The sequence below is a fragment of the Rattus norvegicus genome, chromosome 1 (assembly GCF_036323735.1).
Source record: "Rattus norvegicus strain BN/NHsdMcwi chromosome 1, GRCr8, whole genome shotgun sequence".
Lineage (NCBI taxonomy): Eukaryota > Metazoa > Chordata > Mammalia > Rodentia > Muridae > Rattus > Rattus norvegicus.
In genome coordinates, this window is record NC_086019.1 from 179,769,264 (window position 1) to 179,788,376 (window position 19,113).

General features: G+C 42.1%; 1 protein-coding gene across 2 annotated transcripts; it reads left to right on the forward strand.

Annotated features, from left to right (window-relative positions):
* The first annotated feature begins 19 nt into the window (after positions 1-19).
* C1h11orf58 (similar to human chromosome 11 open reading frame 58) lies at positions 20-11,174 on the forward strand. 2 transcript variants are annotated; one of them, NM_001013898.3, is made up of 5 exons: positions 20-234; positions 5,661-5,744; positions 7,997-8,057; positions 9,173-9,282; positions 10,173-11,174. In NM_001013898.3, the coding sequence occupies exons 1-5, from the start codon at positions 172-174 to the stop codon at positions 10,398-10,400; spliced, it is 546 nt and encodes a 181-aa protein (NP_001013920.2). In that variant the 5' UTR covers positions 20-171; the 3' UTR covers positions 10,401-11,174. The 2 variants fall into 2 exon arrangements, with proteins under 2 accessions (NP_001013920.2, XP_038962203.1); XM_039106275.2 differs by lacking the exon at positions 20-234 and having other exon boundaries at positions 5,691-5,744; positions 9,157-9,282.
* The last annotated feature ends 7,939 nt before the right edge of the window (positions 11,175-19,113 follow it).

The window sequence follows — 19,113 nt, forward strand, 5'->3', positions numbered from 1 at the left end:
CCAGGGTAGCGAGCGGCCGCAGCAGTGACGACTGTGGCGGAGAAGGCCCGGAGGGGCTCTGCGTTCTGGAGTGGCGCTGCTTGGTCCGGCGGCTGGGTGAGGGCTGCTGGTGTCGCGTTTGAGGAGAACTGCGAGTCTGTTTGGCCTATACCCATCGGTATCCCAGCTACGATGAGTGCTGCCCGGGAGTCTCACCCGCACGGGGTGAAACGTTCAGCCTCTCCCGACGACGATGTAAATAACAATGGATGAGGGTTGAGGCCTACTGAAGGCTGGGGTAGGCCGGGAAGGGTGGATGGAGGAAAAAGCGCCCGAAGGAAGGGGGCGCAACAAGGGATGTCTTCCTTTTCTTATTAGAATATGAAGGTTAGAAGATGCCCTGAGCTGAGATCCAGTGACCTGCGTAGCAAGGGGAATTGAGGAAGGAAATCCTGAGAAGGGATCAAAAGGAAAAAGAGCTTAATCCAGATGTCTTTGCGTTTTTGGGGTCCGGTGAAGCTCATTTCTTAGTCATTTCAGGATAGATATGTCATACTCCTGATTTAGGTTTAAAACGCATCTCTGACAATGGCGAAATGTTCAATCACATTTGGACAAGCTTTTCAGCCCGAATCATTTTTTCTGTGTACTGGTAATTGCTGCCCGTTACTATATACCGTTCATAATAAACAGACCAGTATTAAGCCGAAGATTGTGGTAGATAGTTTGGTAATAGAATAATGTCGAGGTCACAGGGAGTGAGACCCATAAGCTCATTTTGATGTCAAATTCCTGTTTCCTGATCTCTCAGGCCTTCGACTTATTATTTTAAATAATAAAGTGCCCCTAATAACCTGTAAAATACTGACTGCAATGCCAGATACCGGAATTGAAAGATTCATAAAGAGGATGCTTGTTATATTTGCCTTAGTTCTAGCATAATGTCATGGAAACTGCAGGTACCTTGTACTTGTAAAATTAGGTTCTTCTATAATGAAATCCTTTGGAAACATTGATGGGGAAATCAGTGGGAAGGGAACATGAGGAAGTCATCTTTGAGACAGCTGAAAACTGGCTTCGATCTTTAATACACTGTCAGCTTGAGAATTGTAAATCTTAGTGCGATTACAATGAAAGGTCCCCTGAACTAGTTTGTAGTTCATGAGAGAATACTAAGAACAGCTCTCCTTTGGTTGGAAGATGGGGTGAGGACCAGAATAGTAAGAGCATTTAAATAAATTTTAGTCCTGTAAGGAAAATTAGTCGTCAGTTGAAAAAAGAGGGAAGGAAGGGTAGTCAGTGAGGTTAATTCATGTCCCTTGTCTTCTCTGCTACTGGAATTTAGATCACACATAGTTAATACAGCCGTTCTGCATTGTTAGGAACTTGTCTAAGGTTTTCAGTGACCTCACCTTTAAAATCGATCTATAAGAGCTGTCACATTGTTTTCCTCCTAATATCAACTGTGAATTGATTGCTACATACTTGCCTTGATAGACTCAGAAATAAAACAACTTTTGAGCCAGGTGAACTTTGATGTACTTCAAATCCTGTAACTTGTCTTTAAAGGTGATATCATTGCCTTTCAAGATTGGGACCTGAGTCTTTGCCTATACTGTCATAAAAAGGGTTGCGATGTTAATGTTACACGGTATTATGCAGTAACATCCCTCGGTAGTTTTCTTAACTCAGTTTTCAATGTATATGCTTTTTATTTTTACTGCTAATTGGATGATGACTTGCTTGATATTTTTGTTTGTTTAGCTCATCTGTATTTCTAGATACATTTGGTAATTTTAGGAAATCAACTATCAGTAATGTGTTAGTATCTACTGCAAGACTTTTTGTTTCTTGGGTTTTTGTTTGTTTGTTTTGGTGGGGTTTTGGGGGTTTTTTTTGTTTGTTTGTTTGTTTTTTGCTCAGTGACTTGATACCTAATTGAGGGCAACAAAACCAGAAGATACTAGAAATAGATAACATACCTCAGAACGAACTGCTAGGAAAGGGTGACAGAAATAATCTCAAATATATGATCAGTGGGATGTGTATATGAGGAGCAAACCTGACTGCAGCTTATGGTGAGGAATAGTGAAAAGAGGCTCTTGAGGATTCATTGGTTTGGGTGACGTGGGTAATAAAGCTGTTCTGTCAGAATGGGAGAATCACAAATGGGCTCTGTGTTTCAGAGTGTAGTATTTTGGAAAGGTGCTTGCTGTTCTTGGAAAGGAAGAACCAAAAACAACAATGCATTGAAATAAATAAGATTAGAGATTGTAAAGGATGGAGTTACTTAGGTAAAAACATTGTCAAGATGTTTGCTGGTATGTTCTTGTTGGCTAATTTGGCCCCATGCAGTCGGTGTGTGTGAAAGAACCAGAAGTTGTGGCCAGAGCGTGGGAGCAGCTCATGCAGTTCCTGAGCCTTAGTGCCCCTTTATTACCAGCCCCTTGGTTTGCTTGTTGGACTGTGAGTGGCTCTAGAGCAGTGGTTCTCAACCTTCCTAATGCTGCAACCCTTTAATTCTGTGGCGGTCCCCAGACATAAGCTTTTTTGTTGCTACTTCATAATTTTCTGCCACCCCCAAAGGAGTCTCACAAGTTGAAAACCACTGCTCTAGAGGGAATGGGAGTGGGGGTTTATTTGTAAGTTAAAGAAGGCTGCATGTTGAGTACCCCCTCGGCTGAGAACCAGAAGTGTTTCAGGTTTCAGAATTTGTTGGATTTGGGAATATTTGCATATTTATAATGAGCTATCTTGAGGATTAGGTCTGAGTATAGGTAAGAGATTGACCTATTTCATGCATACACAAATGTGCCTGAAGGTAACTTTTGGAGTACACCTACCACTGACTGAACTACCTTGTAAGGTCAGGTGAATAGTTTGCCATGCTCACATTCAAAATAACTTTGGAGTCAGAGCTCTTCAGGTTTTCATATTAGGTTTTTAGCCTGCATGCGACTCTTCATGCATTGTTGAGATGGTTTCTTTCGTTGGTGGTGGAACATGCTAAGCAAATTCTCTACTACTGAGCTACACAGCCATTAGGATTTCAATTCAAGGCCAATGTGTACCTGGAGCTAGTATTAAATTTTCTGTGTAGCCCCAAGACTCAGGACCCTGCTGCCTTCATCTCATTGATTATAGATAGGTTTGGGCCACCACACTAGTCCTGAAAAGTCTTAGTAAGGAAGGAATCAAAACTCAGTGGAATGTCAATCTTGGCTCACAGAGCAAGTGGTTTAGTGAGAGTAAGATTTGGTAGTAGTGGTACTTTATTATAATGAGCTAGAAACAGTTAAGACTAATTGACCTATAAAAAGACCTGCGTCATGGGGAGGAATAGAGATTTGTAACTTAGGCAGCCAAAACCATGAGAACATGTAATCTCCTCAGCAGACGTAATGTAGGAGAAGTGGTGTGGTACAAGCGCTGCAACTCTCGGGCCCACAGTTGTCCTCCCTGTTCCTAAAGTCCTTTATAGTTCAGTCGTGATTTTCAGAGAAATAAAAGGGGACTTATCAATGACTACTAGGAATTTTAATCTAAATTTAACAATAATGAATCTAAACTTCTACTCTATAAGTTCTGGTTTTTAGCAGTCTATAAACCCAAAGAGTTGGTATCCTGTGGCTATAGCTGATTGCTTGTTGGTGTCATGTATCAACTAGAACGAATGGGTAAAGATTGCTTATCTGTTTCTAATAGGTTTTAGCTTTCTCGTCACGTCTATTTCTTGTATTTTCATAGTCAAAATGTAATACTTGGATTCTTTGAAAACTGAGGATTTACCATTTTGTGTTGAAGGTTTTTCACTTTGCTCCATAATTGTAAAACATTTTTATTTTTTATTGTATTTTAGTTAGAATGATCAACCCAATGAATGTCTTCATTTCTTTATCATCTTTTTCTTTTAGTCACCTTTGTATGCACACCTGTCTTCAGCCTTTGCCCCTTACAAATCAAGTAAATGTTGTACACATATAATAAAAGATGAAGTAAAAGTCAAGCATCCTTTTAGAAAAATGAGATGGTCCCAGGTCTTCTTGCAAAATGAAACTCTTTCTGCAAAAACGGAGCATTTCCCGTTGAGTGGCTTACTGGATGAGGGTACCATCTTCTTTATTCCTGCTTTGTCTCACATTGATTGGTGGGTTGGAAAACTCATCTGGTTGTTTATCATACAAAGGATCAGCCTGAGTTTATTTGCACATAACTTTGTTCTTATTTTTAGCCTATAATTTTATATTACTTTTTTTGCTTTTTTATTATTAATTTTTGTGTGTATAAGCATATTGCTTGCAAATATGTCTGTGCACCAATTGTATGCCTCATACCCATGGAGGCCAGAAGAGGGCATGGATTTAATAGAACAAGAGTTACAGGCAGTTGTAAACTGCAATGTCAGTGCTGGGAATCAAAACCAGGTTCTCAGAAAGAGTATTGCTCTTAACCACTGAGACAACTCTCTGGCCCTCTTTTTTTAAATTCTTAGTTCTAAAATGCCTTTTGTCAGTTTTCTTCTTTTGGGTAAAAAAATTAAAAATTTTGCACAGCAGATGACTGGACATTTTGATAGTAAAGTATTTGACACAATAAAGTCCAACAAGCTTTTCTCTTTTCTGTTTCCTTTTAATCATTCTTAGTATGACTGGAAGTGGTTGGTAGATTCAAAATGTAGAGGAAAGGGGTTGGGGATTTAGCTCAGTGGTAGAGCGCTTGCCTAGGAAGCGCAAGGCCCTGGGTTTGGTCCCCAGCTCCGAAAAAAAAAAAAAAAAAAGAACCCCCCCCCCAAAAAAAAGGTTAAAATGTAGAGGAAAATATAGTTATTAGGATTCTATAGTACTTAGATTGACAAACGGGTTCAGTGACTTGAAAGATACAATGAATTTTAGTCTTTTTTTTTTTTTCGGTAAACTTTTTCTATTCTTCGGAAGATCTCTAAAAAACAATAAAACAACATTTTGGGTCTAATAAATAATCAGAATTTCTCAAACAAACAAAAAAGCCTGAAAGATTATGATGGCATGATATTCCTTAGAATTTCAGCAAAGTGTATTTTTGAGTGATGTATTATGTGTGCGTGTGCACATGCATACTCAGCATAATTCCATGGTACACTACTTGGTTTTTGTTTTGTTTTGTTTTGTTTTGGTTCTTTTTTTTTTTCCAGAGCTGGGGACCGAACCCAGGGCCGCATGGTACACTACTTGGAAGTGAGTTCTTTCCACCTTAGGAATCCCAGAGGTCAAACTTAGGTTGTCAGGCTGGCAACAAGCACTTTCTCCCATTGAGCCATCGCCGGCCCGAGCCCAGAATTTTTACAGCTTTGTTTAGCAGTCCTGGCGGCCTTCTGTTGCTGCATAGGTGTCGCAGATTTGCATCCTGGAGCTGGGAACCCACAGGACTGTGCATAGTAATATATGAGCACTCTATGTAATGCTGGCATTATCAGGCTTTATAGACAGAGCTGTGGCTGTAACACAATTAAGAATTCTGCTATGAGATGAGGAAAGGGAGCCTAGCAGAACTCAGATGTGATTGATACATTCATTAACTTCTAAGAACCATAAGTCCCAGTTAGTTAAAACTGGCAGAAGAAAACTTGGAGTTACAAATTGACTGTAAATATTTTAGTATTTGTAAATGCAGAAACAAAAACCAAGATAACTAATGTCTTGCAGCTTGGATCTAGCAATTGGGAGGCAGCAGACTTGGGCAATGAAGAAAGAAAACAGAAGTTCTTGAGACTTATGGGTGCAGGAAAGGTAAGCTTGTATATTTGTTTTTATCTTTTAAAAACAATGCTGTGTTTATGTGGGTTAAGTGAGGAGGTTGGAGCGTGTCCAGTTCCACTTTTCTTCTGCTTGATTTATTTTTGCCTTTGGGAAATACACCTAGCCTAACAAACACTTTCAGTTTATACTATTTTTGAACCAGTCTGGTCTTTTCTGCACCTTTGGCAGTATGGTGAAAAAAATTGGATTTGTATAAACTCAGCTGATTGCTTACTGCCTGAGGGTTTTAATGGAAGGCATTTCTACTCAGTTATAGCTGCTGCCCAAGGTCAGAAGTCTGTATTTCATAGCCCTTAAAGTGGCAGCCTGGGGACTATTCCTTATCAGAGTCCTAACTTTAGGAATGTTACATGAATCTTGTAACACTGAGTTTAATGAAATGTGTAGGTATAGTGCTAAGAAAGCACTCTTTGAAAGCCTTTCTTTTCCTAGCAGTTTTGTTTTACAAACAACATTTGGAAGCATTGGGAAGATCATTTTCTCCTTTTCAGCACCCCAAGATAAACCCCGCTCTTTGTTTTTTGTTGTACACTGGAAGCCCTGGTGCATTTCACCAGCAGTTACTGGTTAGCTAATCCATGCCCGCACTGCTCTGTGCCCTGGGTATCACCCGTGGTGACGTGACTGTTGTGCATTGGAAGAAATTGGAACTAATACAGAATCATTAGTGTGAGGGAGCATACAATGGTGGCCAGTTATCTCTTGACTGTGCTGCACAAGAAAGCTTCCAGGCATAGTAGATGTGCAAGCTCCCAGCTCCCAGCAGAGAGTTCTGAATGGAAAGGGACTGAGAAAGGCAGGCCCTCACAGAGCTGTCAGGAAGCATTTCTGTAGTGAATCAATGATCCTTGCTTCCTGATGATTTGCAGTTTTCATAATATGTAACTTTCACTTGGCATCTACAAATAAAAGATTTGTCAAAGGTATATAAAGTAATAATTTAGAAAACATGATCAAGTACTAAGATGAAAATTCTGACAGTACTAAAAACATCCTAACAGAAGCTATAAAATTTGGTGACCAGTTATGGGCTTTCTACCATCATATAAATCTTTGCCTAAAGGACTGGAAGTGGAGTGTATATTTGTCCTTAGGTGGGAGAAACAGGAAGACGTACATGTGTCTCCACAGGTGCTTTTTAATGTTGCTTTGGAATTAGATTTAATCTTTCCCTCTTTTCATGGATCCTTTCTTTAGGAAATTAAATGGGAGCTATAAAGAGTGGACTGAACTAACATAATGAAACTAATTATGTAGTTTCTTTGAATCAAAGTATTTTTATGTTTTGTATTACATTGTTTTATGGTCTGTTTTTGAGAGGTTGAAATTTAGGATTTATTGTAATCTAATGAAGAACTAGCTAGTTAATTGTAAATTGTAAATAGTAATGCTCATTTTCATTTTCTATTACTTGGTATGTGATAAGTCTATTTTGTTTTCAATCCACATAAATTTTGGGGGGTTTGGGGAATCTTTTGTTTTGTTTTTTGTTTGTTTGTTTGCTTGCTTGCTTGCTTGCTTGCTAAGCTATTCTTGGGCATCAGAAAGAGATGGTAGAAAAGGTTTTAAGAAATTCAGTAGATGATGATAGCACATGCCTTTAATCCCATCACTCAGGAGGCAGAGCCCAGCAGATCTCTTAAGTTACAGGCCAGCCTGGTTTACAGGATAAGTTCCAGGACAATCAGACCTACACAGAGAAACCAGTGTTGAGATGGGGGAATGGGGCCATTATGAAATGACAACACATTCAGCAGGAAAGAAAATGCTTGGGCTGGCTTAATTTTCTCATTATGTATCATTTAAAATTGCAGCCTGGGATAGGCATGTTGGTACTTGCCTTTAATCCTACCACTTAAGGGGAAGATGTGGGTAGATCTTTTATGAGTTCAAGGCCAACCTGGTCTACATAGTGAGATCTTGTCTCAAAATATTGGAACCTGATCTCTGCCCCTTTTGAGTTTTCTGTCACCGTATTCTGTTTTATTTTGATGGCACTACCTTCTGTAGTATAATATAATACATATAATTCACTGTTTACATTTGTGAATCTCTTTCTAATCTTTCCTCTTGGTACTATGTAATTCCATAAAGACAGAGATCTTCATTTATGCCTTAGTCTTCAGAATGTTCCAGAAGCCTACCATAGTTTCCACTACATTATAGTGAACACCCGGTAATTATATTGAATGAGCAATTTCAAGTTTTCTACCTTCTTGCAGAAAGAACACACTGGTCGTCTTGTTATAGGAGATCACAAATCAACATCTCACTTCAGAACAGGTAAGAAAAACATAATTAAAACAGAGGTGCTAGATCTATATTATTTTGAGCTTTTATAAGCTTCATGGTCCTGTTAATTAAAGCATTTCAAGGAAAGTATATTCTATTGGTAAAACAGTCACCTAGCATGGTTAAAGCCCTGGCTTTGCAGCTCCAGAAAAGGAAAAAAACATATGGGTAACAATTTTTTATAAAAACTGCAAATGAATTGAATTTTAATTCAGTCTGTTGGAAAGTAAATAAAATCTTGGTTGTTATTAATTAACAGCATAATCTAAATTAAATGTAACAAAAATTTTAACTGAATCATTTAACTTTATGTGGACTATCTTGTATATTTCAGAAATCATTTGATCTCTCATTTTTCTGACATTAGTTATTTCAGAATGATTAGCATTGTTCCATAAGGCAGAACATCAACTTTGCAAAATGGAAAGGAATTTTGGCATTTAATACTTCCTCTTTTAAAATTGAGAATTATAGCAAAGTGAAATGACATGAATGCATGAAAAGACCACGACAGCCCTTGCTATGCTCACTAGATAATAAATGCCAAAGACATTGAGACGCCTATGAAGAAAAATAACCCAAAGCACAAGAATTTGTGATTGGAACCTAAAATTGCTTTCATGTTTATACACTAAAGCACTGTGCCCAGTCTTGAATCCAGACTGTTGGGGACCATCCATTTTAAGTGGGGCTCACTGGGCTGTTAGTCCTCTGCTGCTTAGCGCAGAGTAAATGGGAACATACAAATGTTGCATATGAAATAACTTGGGTTTAGTTTACTGAGAAGCAAAGACGGGACGCTCTGAGCAGACTGCTCAGCAGATGCTCTTGTGCATCAGCGCTCGTTAGGACACTTGGAGAAACCTTTAGAGTGATCATTAGACACTTACTGTACAAGGGTGGCTTTTAAGACACCATAAATACGTCTGTTGTTTGATGGGTGACAACTGTACTACAGAAACTGTCCACAGAACGCATTGTGAAGTTAATCACAGTTAGAAATCTCAGCCCTGAATAGAATAGCCTCTGTTTTGTGGGTCTTTTTGTGTAATCACATGTTTTTGTTGATTTGACTGAATCATAACCAAAGTACAATGGACACGCAGGGGAAGAAGACAAGAAAATTAATGAAGAGCTGGAGTCTCAGTACCAGCAGAGCATGGACAGCAAACTGTCAGGACGGTACCGGCGGCACTGCGGGCTCGGCTTCAGTGAGGTACGTGTGACTGCTCACGACCAGGACATGATGGCTTTCAGTTTAATACTTGGGTTGCTAAAGCAGCTGAGAACCCTAATAGAGGAAGAATGCTTTCTTGTCAGCTACTTAACCTGGACAAACCTTTAACAGATATGAATAAACGCTCATAAGATAAAATCTTTCGGGCTGGAGAGATGGCTCAGTGGTTAAGAGCACTGACTGCTTTTCCAGGGTCCTGAGTTCAATTCCCAGCAACCACATGGGGGCTCACAACCATCTGTAATGAGATCTGATGCCCTCTTCTGGTGTGTCTGAAGACAGCTACAGTGTACTTACATATGTAAAGTAAATAAATATTTTAAGAAAAAAAAAGATAAAATCTTTCATGAAGTTTAAGATTCTGGCTTAGATTTGTTTCTTCGCTGTTTCTTGACTGGTGTCTGTAATAAGTGCCAATGACTGGTGCAGTGTGAATTTACTAACAGATGATGTTTCAGGAAGAAAAAAGCAGAAAATTTCAAGCTAGAGGAGGGAGACAACAGATTGCTCCTGCGAAGCTTTCCTTAAAGTGTGGAGTGGCTGTCCTCAGTCTTTGCCTCAGCAACCAGGGATTTTTAATTTGTCTATAGAATATTGACCTAGTACTATTAAGTAGACTGTTTGGGGGGTTTCCTTTGGGAGGTGGGGTGTTTTAAGATAGGGTCTCACTATGTAGCCCCTGCTGGAATTTGAACTCAGAGATCCACCTGCCTCTGCTTCCTGAATGCTGGCATTAGGGCACGCACCACTGTGCCTAACTAAATGGGCTATTTTTAAAATAGACAGAAATTAGGATTAGTCCCAGTTCCGTTTCTGTACTGGCCAGTGGTGCTCGTTTTTCCTTCATAGGCCTTCGGTTGATGTTTCAGGTAGAAGATCATGATGGAGAAGGTGATGTGGCTGGGGATGACGATGAGGACGACTCTCCTGATGCTGAGAGTCCAGATGACTCGGACAGCGATTCTGAGTCTGAGAAGGAGGAGTCTGCAGAAGAGCTCCACGCTGCTGCGCATCCTGACGACACAGAAGACCCGAAGAGCAAAAAAGATGCGAAGAGCAGTTATAAGATGATGTTCGTCAAGTCCAGTGGCTCATAACCACCAAACACTTAGTCTTTGTATTAAAAGTAAGCCTTATTGTTATAATGCACAGTGGAGGACTGCTTATAGAGCACAGACCTTTGTATTATAATTTTTAAAAAGGCCCTTTTAAATAACTACAAAGAGTGTTTGCTTTCAAATGCCGTGGGTCACATTTCTCCCGGCATGACTATAACCATTTTTGTAAAGAGTCAGAGTTGTATAAAATGAGAAATAAATACTGCACTCAGCTTCCTTTCATATTAGCATCCTCAGCCCTCTCTCCACTGTCTGCCCCTGTAGGTGCATCATGGGGGACACTGGCTTTGTCTGTGGTAGCCCTTTCATCTTCATCTTTTGGTTTGTTCCTATTTTTCTCTTAGATATTCATTTGATACTGTGACATGTTCCCTTGATTATACTTTGTTAAAGCAGACCTGTCCATCATGGATCTGGCTGCCAGCAGCCATGCTGCAGACCATTGATGACAGTCCCTGCTTGTTGAGTCTCTGCTCTCAGACTAGAGCAAGCACAGGACACTGGTGTGTGGAAGTGCCCTGTCACATCATTTCAAGGTTGCAATCCCAAAATGTCTTTATATAATTTGATTTCACTGTATGGTAAAGTTTTGATAAAATTTGGCCAGTTTTTACAGAAGAAATTATTTCTCTGCTCATTTAGTCCTGTATATTTAGAAATATGTAAAACTGGATTTTTTTTTTTAAGGTACTATGTGACCAAAGTTCATTTTTTCCTCCTAAGGTCTAAATAAAGAGAAAGCAGTTTCCCATATTTGATTGTGATGCCTTTATCCTCATTGTCTGTAAATGGGGAACAGGCTTCCTGAGTAAGAAATAGGAAACCATGTTCATCTTACCATCTTCTCTAGACGGATGGCTGAAAGGACACATCACCAGGTCACTGTGCTGCTAGAGTAAGGCCGGATGCATCTGTTCTCTCCTTGGCTTGTACCACAGTTAACGGGTACATTGTGGGGTAGTGGATGGAGCTTTGAATAATTGTCAAAATTTTAATGGGCCTAAAGGTAAGAATCCAGCCTGTGTTAGAACTGATCTGTTACATATGAAGACAGCAGTGAGTGACCGATGAGCAGTTATAAGATGATGTTCGTCAAGTCCAGTGGCTCATAACCACCAAACACTTAGTCTTTGTATTAAAAGTAAGCCTTATTGTTATAATGCACAGTGGAGGACTGCTTATAGAGCACAGACCTTTGTATTATAATTTTTAAAAAGGCCCTTTTAAATAACTACAAAGAGTGTTTGCTTTCAAATGCCGTGGGTCACATTTGCAAAGCTGGACTTTGCAAAGCTACTCTTGAAAGTTGAAACATGGGGGCACAGAGCAGCTGATCTCTGATTTTCACACTATGTTTTGCATTTTCACCCAAAGGGCCTTTTTGTTTTGATTGTTAATTCCTCAAACTCTACAAGTAGGTACTGCCCATATAAGTATTCTCTGGATGATCAACAGTGTGTAAAGTACCTTGAAGAAGTTTGGTTTTAGCTTGAACAATGATTTTGAAATCTAGCCTCTGGGATTGTACATTAGAGCTAATTTAAGTAGAAGTTGAAAACTGTTTAAGAACAGATGAGAGGCTAGAGAGATGGCTCAGTGATTAAGAGCACCGGCCGCCCTTCCAGAGGATCTGGGTTCACCTACATGGCAGCTTACAACTAAATCCAGTTCCAGGGAATCCAATGTGTCCTTCTCACTTCTGCAGTCACCAGGCACAAAAGTGGTGCACAAACATACCAGGAGGTAAAACTCCATTTAGGAGCAGAACCCTAAGGTGCTGGCCAGACGCCCTGGTGCTAGGGAGACAGATGATTGCCAAGGTCAGAGGAAGCTGCACAGCAGGACCGTCTCAAAGATAATAAGGGACACTGGAAAAACCAGCCTCCTGGGACGGTCTGATAGCGGATGCCTTAGGCCCACCCTCAGGACCATGGGAGAATGAAAGATCAGTGAGATTTTAAAGCATTTCCTTCAATTCACTTTAACATGTAGGGCTAAGTATAAGGTTTACAATTTTAATTAATCCACGTCTAACCACTGGATACCAACAAGACTCAGGCTCAGTTTTGGGGTATTGGTCCAGGAAGCCCTGCAGCCTTTAGTCCTTACACCATATTAAACACCTTGCCTATCTTACGTGAATGAAAGGAAAACAAAAGACTTGATATGCCATGTTGTGCCAAGGTTTTAAAGAATTCAGGAAATTGGGCCAGTGAGAAGCCTGGTGGAGGCACTGGCTGTCAGTCCTGCCCTTGACAAGCTGAGTTTGCTCTCCAGTGCCCGTGCGGTAGAAGTCAGCAGCCGCTTTGTCCTCTGAACGTGCCCATGTGCTGTGGCACCTGAGCACACACTAAGTAAATGAGATGGAAAACGTAACGAATACAAGTTATTCTTGAACAGTCGGGCATGGTGGAAGGGTTATGATTTTTCACACGAGTGACTTCATCCAGAACTGTCCTTACCCCAAGTTCGTACCCAGAGGTTCGCCCCTAACCGGGTTCCAGCTGCCCTTAATGACCAAAATCCATGTCCTATGTAGTAGCTAAAAGCTACTTAGATATTTAACACTGGGAGAATGGAAGATGCAGAAATGTTCAGTGTGATGACCTCACTTGAAAACAAAGTTGAGTCACCCTTCCAATGGGGAAATAAATTTCTGCTACACAGGGATGTCCCTTGCTGCTCTGTCACCACTGAAATGGTGCAGGTCTCAATTGCTCAGTTCAGTGTCAGCCACCAGCCCCAAGGTCACACTTTCCTGACCACCTTTAGCTATACCCCATGGCCTGCAGGCTATTCTGGAAAATGATCCAACAAGCCAGTGAGAAATGCTGGAGGACCTCACAGTGCCTATAACTCCTTGTCTAGTCAACTCTTTTGTTCATCTGTAGGGTGTTTTGTTTTGGTTTGTTTTGCATTTGGTAGACAGGTTATCTCTGGCTGTCATGGAATTCAAGAATCCTCCTGCCTTTTGAGTGTTGACTGTACTGCATGACCATACACCTGACTTCTTACTCTTATGTAAAAAACAACCTACAAGTTATGAGCCTCTTTTCCTATCTCTGTAATGTCTTTTCTTTCTGTCTTTCCTGAACTGGGCTGGCTGGCTGGCTCCCCAAGTACAAACGCTTCACCCTAAGCCAGACAACCTGAGTTCAATCCTCAGATCTGACATGGTGGAAGTTGAGAACTCCCACGAGCTGCCCCTGACCTCCACATGGCATGCACCATGATGTACATCCCCACTCCCCTAAATGAATATATTTTTAATTCCATGAACTTGTGCTTATTAAAGCCTCAGTGTGGACTAGTGTCCCACAACCCAGCTCTCTCCATTATTGATGATACACTAAGCAACTTGAGCACAGTGTGCTGAGTGGCCTTACCTTGCATCGATAAAAGGACAGCAGGCTGAGCACCTTGGTTAGTCACTGAGACTACAGTAAAGCACGCAGCTGAGTGGCTAGGAGACACCAGCAGTGTAAGGACAAGTTCGGAGCTGGAGAGATGGCCTAGCATTTAAGAGTACAGGTTGCTCCTGTAGAAGGTGCAGGTTTTATTCCTAGCTCCCACATGGTGATCACAACCACCTGACACCTAAGTGTTGTTAGATGATGGTGAGCCTCCATGTGGGTGCTAAAAATCAAACGGGCTGGAGAGATGGCTCAGCGGTTAAGAGCACTGACTGCTCTTCCAGAGGCCCTGAGTTCAATTCCCAGCAGCCACATGGTGGCTCACAACCATCTGTAATGAGATCTGATGCCCTCTTCTGGTGTGTCTGAAGACAGCTACAGTGTACACATGTAATAAATAAATCTTAAAAAAAAAAAAAAAGAATTGTCCTCTGTAAGAACAAGTGCTCTTAACTGTTCAACCAACTTTGCAGCCCCTCCTAGAGTGAATTTAATTGCCAGTCTATTATTACCATTCATCTCCTCTACAGTCCACCCCAACATGGCTTCTACCAACCCTTGACGCTACAGTGCAAAAGTTTGATTACGCCATGATCCTATTTTCCTAACCCTTGCCTTGTTTCTCACTTGGCTTATTGGCAGTGTCAGTCACTGTGACTCAGTGAACACCCTGGCAGGATGTGCACACCCAGTGCTGAAGAGGTTCTGCTGGAGACCTCCATTCCTGAGCACCTGGAATTACTTCTTCCTCACTCCATCCCCTTAGAAAATCCCACCGGAGGGAAGACAGTGCCTCTAGCCATCCCATAACGGCTTGTACAATAGTCCTGGGGAACACAATCTTTCAAGGCTCCTAACAAAAGTAAAATTGGAAACATTTGTCGACTATGTGCAATTCGGGTGGTACATACTTCCAATGTCCCCTCTAGAACAGATGGTGAGAATGGTCTGGGGTGCTGGAGATGCAGTCTAGGCCCTTCCCATGTTAAGACGCTCTCTGTCGCTTAACCACACCTACAGCTCCATGTGCTGAGATGGACCAGGTCCTGAGAGCATTAGCCTGGTGAACTAGCTAGTGTAATGCAGATGGCTATAAAGCCAGGAAAGCATCATGAGCTTGTCCACAAACCTGTCTTGTCCTCTGCTCTTCTACTATGGACGACACCACACAGAACCCTCAACACTTGTTGGTACAGTGTTCTTGAGTGGCCCAAACTCAGAACTAGAAGAAAAAAATTTTTTCTTTTGCATTCCAGCTGGTAGAACCCAGAACCTCAATACACTATGTATGCTACCACTCTCAACCCAGCACCTAATTTTTTTTTTAAAGTGGAGTCTTACTGTGTTGCCCAGTCTGGTCTTGAACTCCTGGGCTAAAGTAACTATAAAAATGCCCCACCATCCTCTGCTAAAAGCCGTGCACGCACGCACGCGAATGCGTGTGTGTGTGTGTGTGTGTGTGTGTGTGTGTGTGTGTGTGTGTGTGTCTAGGCAAACACTCTACCACTAGGCTGCCTTCCAATCTTCTTTATAAATTAAACAGTCTGGTGTCCTGTCGCGGTGATATAGAACAGGATAACAGAGAATCTCTAGTTACATGTCCTCAGTGAAACGTAGAGAACATGGGGCTGGAGAGAGAGATCAGCAGTTAAAGCACTGGCTGTTCTTGCAGAGGACCTGGGTTCAATTCCTAGCATGCACACACTCACACACGGTAGTTCACAACCATTTCTAATGCTAATCTAAACCTCTCTGGGCCTCAGGCACACACATGGTGCAAATACATACATGAAGGCAAAATAAGAGTAAATCTAAAAGTTAAAAAATTGGTAGAGAACTGTCAGCTGACCGGTTTAGTCAAAATAAATTTGATGAAAAAACAAACTTGGTGAACTTCCAACGAGTCCAGAGGATTAAGTGTGGTTTCTTAAACTTACAACAAATTGCTCCATGCTGTCATCAATAAATACAAGCCTTCCCCTTAGAAATGCCAAGTACAAGCATTCTGCCTCTGCTATTTCCACTCCATTTCCATTTCTGTCATTCCTGTCTCTGTTCCTCTTGTGACTCAAGCAGTGTCCAACATTCCAGCTTGCATTGTATGATTATCAGAGGCTAGAGAGCTGCCTCAGAGGTTAAGAGCACTATTTGCTCTTAAAGAGAACCCAGGTTCAATTCCTAGCACCCACATGGTGGCTCACCACTATATGTAACTCCAGTTCCAGGCATCTGATATCCTCTTCTGACCTAGCGGGCACCAGGCACACAGGTAAATGTAGGGGGCAAAGTCTAAATAAAAATGTAAAATCCTCTGTTCTTTCAGCTGATATTCTTTATCGTTTTGTCATATCTTCTTATATTTTTGCTGTGCATTATTTCTATAAAAATGAATCATTCTGGAGAGTGTGTTTCTGCTCTCTGCATTGCGGTTTCTTCAACAAGCTTAGGGGCGGCGGCTTCTTCTTCTTCTCCTCCTCTTCCTCCTCCTCTTCCTCCTCCTCCTCTTCCTCCTCCTCTTCTTCCTTCTCCTCTTCCTCCTCCTCTTCTTCCTCCTCCTCTTCCTCCTCCTCTTCCTCCTCCTCCTCCTCTTCCTCCTCCTCTTCCTCCTCCTCTTCCTCCTCCTCCTCCTCTTCCTCCTCCTCTTCCTCCTCCTCTTCCTCCTCCTCTTCCTCCTCCTCTTCCTCCTCCTCCTCTTCCTCCTCCTCCTCTTCCTCTTCCTCCTCTTCTTCCTCCTCTTCTTCCTCCTCTTCCTCCTCTTCTTCCTCCTCCTCCTCTTCTTCCTCCTCTTCTTCCTCCTCTTCTTCCTCCTCTTCTTCCTCCTCCTCTTCCTCCTCTTCTCTTCTTCCTCCTCCTCCTTTTCTCCTCTTCCACTTTTTCTCCTCCCTCTTTTTTCCTCCTCTTCTCCTTTTATTACTTGTTTGACCCACTACACATACTTACTCAGTACCTGACACGTGCCAGACAATCTTGTAGACCACCAGAGTTTGTTTCCTAGCACCCATACCAGGCTGTAACTGCAGCTCCAAGCTCAACACCCTCTAATGGCCATTATATTATGTGCACATGCGCATTCACACACACACACACACACACACAATTTATCAATAAAATAGAGAGGCAGAGGCTGTGGACCTGTGTGCCTGGCAGGTGGCTCTGGCAATCAGCCTCTCCTCAGGAAGACACTGGCCCCTTGACTCACATTCTGCACAAGCAGACATCTTTCTGTGTTCATTTGATACGATCCAGTCTCTTTTCAGCTCTTTCATGCATTTCCAAGTTTGTTTCGATGCCTGAGGTCCTTGGGAGCCAGTGTCTGCTCTCTTGTTTCTCCTTCTCTTTGCTGCTTTGGGTGATTGTCAAAGAAAGTGAGAAATGACCTCACTTTTTTGTCTCCAAACTGCAAGTGCACAACTTGAGCATCAAATTGTTATGGCATGAGCTTCCCCTGACTTGATTTCTGGATATCAGACCCCCTCAGACTCTCACAAAGCACTCTCAATTACCTCTGGCTCAGGAAAAACCAAGGAATACCCGTTCTGTGTTTCCTACAAACCACGTCCCCCATTACCAAACAAGGCCTTCCCTGTTCTCCCTGGCACCCACAAGTGCTACTCGTCCAGAGAGCAGCTTCATAGGTCCTAACACACTTGGAGTGGGCTATCACCATTGCCAGGGCGTTACCCCCAAGACTGAATTCCACAGTGGGTCAATTTGCCTGCCAGTCTTCAAACTACATGAAGCCATTTTCAAAAGAATTGCTATGTTATAAATAAAAGATCAGGGCTGAAAATTGAGTTCACGTAGCTAAAGTGGAACACATGGAACTTAGCCACTAGCTTCCACAGCCAAAACCGAAGACAGACAGCTCTCAACCCACAGCTCCGGTTACACCGTCAACCGTCAACTCTTTTATTGCACAGACTCTTAGTATCGCTAACTCTGTGAGGCTTTCTTGTCCGGAATGTTGTCCTTGGACCATTGCCCCTCAACCAGGAGTGGCTTCGGCTTCTTCCCCTGGGTACATTTGGCAATGTCTGGAGACATTTGTGGTTGGTCATGGTTGAGAGACGTTGGAATAGAGTGGGCGGAGGCAGAGGCTACTGCCAAATACCATCCCACACCCAAGAGACTCAGCAGAATAACCTGGTTCTAGATGTCAGTCCTGTGTGGCCTGAGAAGCCAGCCTTAGGCCTAAGGAGGGCAAGAGTCTGTCCCAGGAGCTGCACATTACAAATGCATGTTTATCGCAGAGTGTGGGCACCTCTATCACTCAGGGTCTGGCACCGATGCCTGGTACTATGTGGCCAGCCAGCTTGGACAGGGGCTGTGGTGACCAGGAGTCCCACATCTTTTGTTTTCCATCCTTGAAACAAGTCAGTATGAACAAGTGTCATGATGATGTCATGATGATGGTCTGTGAGATGTGCCACCATGTGTTAGGGGAGTGTGGCCAAAAAGGTCTTCAATTCTGTGTGGCCCATCTCACCCAGATGCACCATGAATTTCTGCACATGCAACGGTGTGAAAGGCTAGCTAGCATTCACACAGAGGGGTGCTGGAAAGGGACAGCTGGGAGAGAACAGAACAACTTTTTCTTTTTTTCAAGACACAGTTTCTCCGTTCAACAAACCCTGGTTGTCTTGAACTCACTACGTAGACAAAAGTGGTCTTAGAACTCACAGAGATCCATCTGCTTCTGCCTCCTGAGTTCTGGGATTAAAGGTGTGTGCCACCACACCGGGCCAGAGAACACCAGTTTTTTTTTTAAAGAATTATTAATTTATCTTATGTATATGAGTACACTGTAGCTGTCTTCAAACACACCAGAAGAGGGCGTCAGATCCCATTACAGATGGTTGTGAGCCACCATGTGGTTGCTGGGAACTGACCTCTGGAAGAGCAGTCAGTGCTCTGAATGGCTGAGCCATCTCTCCAGCCCCAGAGCACAACCTTTAAAGAGATAATACGAAGGCCACAGAGATGGCTCATCAGTTAAGAGCACTTGCTGGTCTTCCAGATGACATTAGCTCAGCTCCCAGTACCCACACTAGGTGGCTTACAACTCCCCGTAATCTGGCTCCAGGGCATCTGATGCCCTCTTCAGGTCTCCTCAGCCACCCGCATGCATACACACATACCTCCACTATATACACATATACACATAATTTTTAAAAATTAAGTCTTTTTTAAAAGAGAGAATATATAAGACCTTCTCAAATGGCCTGAAGACATTCATCCACAGGTTGAGAACACCACAAAAAAAAAATCCCAATTAGAAT